This window comes from Merops nubicus, unplaced genomic scaffold, assembly GCF_000691845.1.
Source record: "Merops nubicus isolate BGI_N331 unplaced genomic scaffold, ASM69184v1 scaffold12787, whole genome shotgun sequence".
Taxonomy (NCBI): Eukaryota; Metazoa; Chordata; class Aves; order Coraciiformes; family Meropidae; genus Merops; species Merops nubicus.
The window spans coordinates 1-6421 of NW_008621025.1; the positions used below are offsets into that span (position 1 = coordinate 1).

The 6421-nt window shown below is 49.4% G+C and overlaps 1 protein-coding gene across 1 annotated transcript; it reads right to left on the minus strand.

Annotated features, from left to right (window-relative positions):
* Positions 1–5: 5 nt before the first annotated feature.
* LOC103776785 (tRNA (guanine(37)-N1)-methyltransferase-like) lies at positions 6–4223 on the minus strand (the record flags this gene model as incomplete). The annotated part of the gene is made up of 3 exons (XM_008944313.1): positions 3560–4223; positions 2727–2851; positions 6–149 (listed from the first exon to the last, which is right to left on the minus strand). Coding segments are annotated over exons 1-3 (933 nt in total), but the record flags the coding sequence as incomplete, so codon positions are not given.
* Positions 4224–6421: the final 2198 nt, after the last annotated feature.

The window sequence follows — 6421 nt, forward strand, 5'->3', positions numbered from 1 at the left end:
ACGGCGAAGGGCCCGACGCCAGCGCAGACGTCGGCCAGGACGTCCCCGGGCCGCAGCAGCCCCACCAAGCGGCCGTGCTCCGTGGAGAGGCGCGGGTTCCAGTACACCTGGGAGAAGTCCAGCTCGTACGTGAGGTTGTTCTCCTTCACCTGCAAGTCCAAAACATTTCCTTCAGCCGCCCTGTTCAAATCCCAGGCATGTTTAAGCACTATTGGTAATTAAGGCAGCCAAAAGCCAAGGTGCTTTATCAAAAGGCAACGTGCACATCCACGTTGGTCCCATTAGTAGTACACACCAATCCTGTATAAACAGATCTGCTCATCAGAAGTAGCCCTAAGGAATGTTCCAGCTGTCAATCCAGAGGGCTGGGTTATGCATGTCTCAATCACCAGATGGACATAGAGCAGCAACTTGAAATGACCATTAAAAAAAATAATATCTGAGGCTTTTCAAGAGCTTTGTGGCTGGCTGACAACTCTTTTATTGAAAGCAGACCTTGGGAAGATGCCTCAGACCTTCCTCAGCAGAGTCCACACAGTAAATAAGTGTCTGAGAATGATACAGCACAAGAACAGCAGCAGTCAGCCAAACTCAAAGCCATTGGGAGCCAGTTCTTCACCTTGAAAAAACACTGTATTTTATCTCACCAGGTGACAGAGCCTGGAAACTGATCCAAACCCAACCTCTGGGATGACCACTGCCTTAAGAATGGGCCTAAAAAGAAACAGTGTTTACCCAGACAAGGGTGGGAAGCAGGACAGTGCTCACTGCACCAGCACACTTGAGCTGTGTGACTCCAAAGTGAAGCCGCTCCAGGTCCATCACCGCAGCGCTGGCTTTGCCGGCAGGAGCCGTGCCCGCACTCCTGCGGCCTCCACCAGCCAGTGCCACTGCACGGCACGTGGCCTGCACAGGGGGACCTGGGGGTGCCCAACAGGAGCCAGCAGGGTGCCCAGGTGGCCAAGGCCAACAGCATCCCATCCTGGATCAAAAATAGTGTGTCCAGCAGAAGTAGAGAAGTGATCATGCCCCTGGACTTGGCACTGGGGAGGCCACAGCTTGAGCACTGGGGGCAAGTTTGGGCACCACAGGATAAGAAAGACATTTAGGGGCTGGAGTGGGTCCAGAGAGGGGCAACGAAGCTGGTGAGGGGTCTGGGGAAGATGGATAATGAGGAGTGGCTGAGGGACCTGGGGTTGTTCAGCGTGGACAAGAGGAGGCTGAGGGGAGCTCTCTACGTCTTGTTCTCTACAGCTCCCTGAGAGGAGGCTGGAGTGAGGTGGGGGTTGGTCTCTTCTCCCAGGGAACAAGCGATAGGACAAGAGGAAATGGAATGAAGTTGTGCCAGGGAAGGTTTTAATTGGATATTAGGAAGAATTTCTTTCCTGGCAGAGCGGTGAAGTATTGGAGCAGGCTGCCCAGGGAGGTGGTGGAGTCCCCATCCCTGGAGGGCTTCAAAAAACACGTAGATGTGGCATCTGGGGACATGGTTTAATGGTCACGGTAGTGTTGGGTTCATGGTTGGGCTTGATGATCTTGGAGGTCTTTCCTAACCTTAATGATTCTATGATCTGATTGTCACTTCTTCCTTGACAATTCAAACACCTTCTCTGTGCACGTACAGGACGTTTGTTGTGGTTTGAGGCTTGGAATGGGGGCGTGACCTTCCAGCCACTGGGAGGACCCTGGGTGGGGGTGAACCATTGTATTCCCTCCCCTTCCCACACACACTCTGATAAGAGGCAAGAAGTGGGTTCTAATTTCACTCCTACCTTGGAGCTCGGAGAGGGAAGTTGTCCTTTCACTCCGTGGGACCCTGGAACCATATCTGAGGGTTTTGTATATTTTATTTTTTGTATTTTTCCCCTAATCTTTGTATATATTATTTTCCTTACCTCCCTTTTTCGTTTTCTGTTCCTTGTTAAACAATATACTTCATTTTTTTTTCCAAAGTGTCTCTCTCTCTCTCTCTCGGGGGGGAGAGGCGAGTACATAGTTCTGTTCCGTGTGGGTCCTGCCCTGAACCCCTTTTTACACGGAACCAGGACAATGTTCTACCAAACTGTTCAACTTTTTTTATTTGGTAATCTAATGCCTTCTCTTTTAATGGTATAAAAACCGCTGACAGTCAGGAAAACTATTTTTTGGTTGAACCAGTGGCCAAGTTTCCAGCTAAAGACAAGAAAGCCCAAGTGAAGAACACTTGGCAGTTACATAGTGTTTTACACCTGAAAAACATCAAACCAAGGTGAGGTCCGTCTTGCTGCTGGCAGAAAAGGAAAAAGGCATAGGGATAATCTTGCTGAATTTGCAAAGCCAAGGGGCTTTAAACCCTGTCTTATATTCTATTCCAGCCACTGTATGAGGCTCGGTGAAATTAAGAAACTAATCCACTAAATATTGCTGCTTTAGAGTGAGAAACAGCCCCCACTACAAGTTTGTCATTAGTATCTCTGCAAGAACCCTTTAATTCAGCTGCTTTTTTATACATCTCATTGAAATCCAGGCTGTGAGCTTGAAAGAATGTGAGTTCATCAACGCTGTGCTTGTGAGTTTGCTCCTGGCAGAGCAGGACAGATGATGTAGAAGGAACTGCCAAGCCTCATGCTCTCAGCAGGTGGCAGGGAGGACACTGTGCAAAGGAATAGTCTGAACAGCATCTCTTCATCACATCCTTCCTGCGGATGCCTTTGGGTTTCAGCATATTAAATTTACAGTAGGGTTACCTTGGTTACCATGTTGCTCTCCCCAGCCAGCACCTCCATTTGGAAGTTCCTGTACGTGCTGTCGATGATACTGGTTTTATTCACGACGCAGGTGACGCCCGGGTTCTTGTCTATTATAACCTGGCCTGAAAGAGAGGGAACCACAGCCTAATCATATCCTGCAGGAGACACAAACATGGCTGTTTACAGTTAAATAACAATAGTGGGCGTGTGTTGGAACAACCCTAACCACAGAACAGTTTGGGTTGGAAGGGACCTGAAAGATCACCTAGTTCCAACCCCCTGCCATGGGCAGGGACACCTCGCACTAGGCCAGGCTGCTCCAAGCCCCATCCAACCTGGCCCTGAACACCTCCAGGGATGGAGCATCCACAACTGCCCTGGGCAACCTGCTCCAGTGTCACACCACCCTCACAGTGAAGAACTTCTTACTTTCTAATCTGAATCTCCCCTCTTCCAGTTTGAAGCCATTACCCCATAGCCTATCACTACAAGCCCTCACAAAACGTCCCTCCCCAGCCTTCCTGTGGGCCCCCTTCAGCTACTAGATGCAAGGCTGCAGATGGGACATCTTTCTAAGGCACACACTTCACCTGGACCCACTGCTCTGTGAATTGCTGCTGCAGGAGGAGGGAACTGTGCCTTCTGTGCACAGCCATGGCATCAGCACAAGCCTTTTTAAGGTCAAAAGATGAAGCAAGGAAAAGCACTCCAAAGTCTTCTCTGTACAAGTAACAATTTATCAGTAGAATCATTGTCAAGATACCTTTCTAACAAAAAATGCTATACAAAATACACAAATTACTTTTTTTTGAGAAGAGTTTTCTACCTACCAATCAAATGTCTGTAGGGTAGCTGATGATCTCTAAGATTCAAATGAGCTATGTGACCAATACGGCTAAATCCAGAGGTGACTTCTTGACCCTCAGGAAGGACTGCTCGTAGGATCTCCTCTGACTTGAAATTCTCGTAGGTCAGCTCCAAGTTATACTTGGACACCTCAGGATGAATATTAAGCTGGTTTAATACCTCTTGCTCCGACTGTCCCAGTGAGAAGTCTGGTACTTTATGGGGATCCAGGATAAGAAGTCTATTGTCCTCATCTTCTGGGTCCTCAACCACCCGCTTCAGACCCGGCCGCTGCAGTACCGTATCTTTCAGGGACTTGAGCACGGTGTTCACAATTTCTTTCTTGACTTTAAGAACTGGGACAACAACTGTCCTTTTAAAAGCTTCTCTGTTGAGCACAGTCATCCCACGCACTTCTGGATGTGGCGAGTACAGGTCTAGATTGGCTTTTTCCTCCACCATTTCGGGCATTGTAAAAAAAATACCTCTTTTTACAAACAGCCCAGGTATTCTGCCAGAATATTGCTCCAACAGCAGCCAAACTGCTGGAAATGATGTATTTGATGCAGCTGTCCTAAAATGATTACTTTTCAGTAGTCTGGCAGAGTGTCCAAATCTCCATAAAGTCCTAGAAGAGAAATTATTCATTTTATAGACATTATGTAATCATTCCATTAAAAAGGCTGCAAATCACATGGATTTGCTGTTCTCTTCAACTAGAATTTCCATCTCTACCAAACAATTAATGCTAGTTTAGTAAAGCTCCTTACTAGGAATTATTAGCTACAAATTTCTGTCCTTTGGCAAATGCATTTTTAGACTTGAACATCAATATTTAAGCAGTGAGACAATCGCCTCCTTCCAAAGCCCAGTGACCTCCCTTTATTCTAATAAATGCAATATTAATCCCAGTAAGCCAAACGGAAAAATTTCTACTGCCTTGATCCTACTGTTGGGTCCCTTCTGTCCCTGATAAAATTCATTACCCAGCAGTGGTTGCTGGAAAGGGGTTATTAGCAACAGAGTCACTCCTCAGCGATTTCTGCTCCTGAGCCCCAGCACTAAGGGGTTACACACTCTGTCATGTCTTTGCTCCAGGAGCTGTGTGCCAGAAAGACCACGAATTAAACAGAGAATTCCCCTAAAGGTACAGTAAAGTATTAATAATGTCTGCTCAAGCAGCCGAACCCCTCTCCGCACTTCACTCCTCGGATGGGGACTCCAAAAGTAGCTTTACGCTCCTTTAAATGGTTTCCTTCACCAGAGCCAGTCAAGGGGGCCCAGTTTTTCTGATTCTGCATCGGCTGCTCCTAGGCAGGAACGGATGATTTATGTCATGTGTGAGGCTGATACTTCTCCTGACTTCCTGGGAAGTTTTTTTTTAAGGTTGGGGGCTGATGGGAGCGATCCAAGGGAGCTCTGAAAGGAACCTGGTCCTCTCAGCTGGCTCAGACATCCACACACCCCTGAGGTACAGGCTGCTGCTCTCTCTGCCCCACAACCACGTGGTTGCTTCTTCAGAAGAGGAGCTGCGCCCGACCCCGAGCAAAGCTGGCCCCACTCCCAGCCTCTTTCCCCCCCATCCCAGCCCCTCACTGGGGCTCACTACATTTCTCAGCCAGCGCGTGCCCCTAGGCTGAGTTTTTGGCATAGCAAACCTCCTTTCCTTGTTGACTCAGAAATAAACAGCATGTTCTTCATGTCTGCCACACAGGAGAAATCCCTCATCAAGAGGCCTGAGCACCTGGTGTCTTCCTCAGGCATTCCCCCTCCCCCTAGCTGGAAACCCCTTCCCACGGGCTCCTTGGCATTAGATAAGCCCCCAAGAGAAAAGCCCCCGTGCTGGGGCTGGCTGAAGGGGTCTGCAGCTGTGCTGTGGCAAGAGGACCAACACATTCCCAAATTGCCTGTGGGAAGACCTGCCCTTCCATGGTGACCAAGGGCCCTATTTGTCCCATTCTTCCCTCATAGAATCATTAAGGTTGGAAAAGACCTCCACGATCATTAAGCCAAACCAATGACCCAACACTACTATGACCACTAAACTGTGTCCTGAAGTACCACGTCCACATGTTTTCTGAACCCCTCCAGGGATGCTGAAGTACCACGTCCACATGTTTGCTGACCCCCTCCAGGGATGGTGACTCCACCTCCTCCCTGGGCAGCCTGTGCCAAGGCCTTGCCACTCTGTCAGGAAAGAAATTCTTCCTAAAATGCAATCTAAACTACCCCTGGTGCAACTTAAGCCCATTTCTTGTCCTATTGCTTTTTCCTTGGGAGAAGAAACCAACCCCCACTTGACTGAAGCCTCCTCTCAGGGAGTTGTAGGGACCAAGGTCTCCCCGCAGCCTCCTCTTCTCCAGGCTAAACAACCCCAGGCCCCTCAGCCACTCCTCATAATCCATGTTCCCCAGACCCCTCACCAGCTTCGTTGCCTTTCTCTGGACTTGCTCCAGTCCCTCAATGTCTTTCTTATCCTGTGGTGCCCAAACCTGACCCCAGTGCTCAAGCTGTGGCCTCTCCAGTGCTGAGTCCAGGGACATGATCACTTCCTTGCTCCTGCTGGACACACTATTTTTGAGACGGGCCAATATGCTGGTGGCCTTCTTGGCTACCTGGGCACGCTGTGGACTCATATCCAGACGGCTGTTGACAAACACGTCCCGCTCCTTTTCCACCAGGCAGCTTTTCAGCCACTCATCCCCACGCCTGTAGCGTTGCCTGGGGTTGCTGTGACCCGGCTCTTGGCCTAGCTACACCTCATCCCTTTGACCTCGACCCACGGATCCAGCCTGTGCAGACCTCCCAGCAGCTCAGCACTCCCGCGGAGAGCCGGCCGGGGGCTG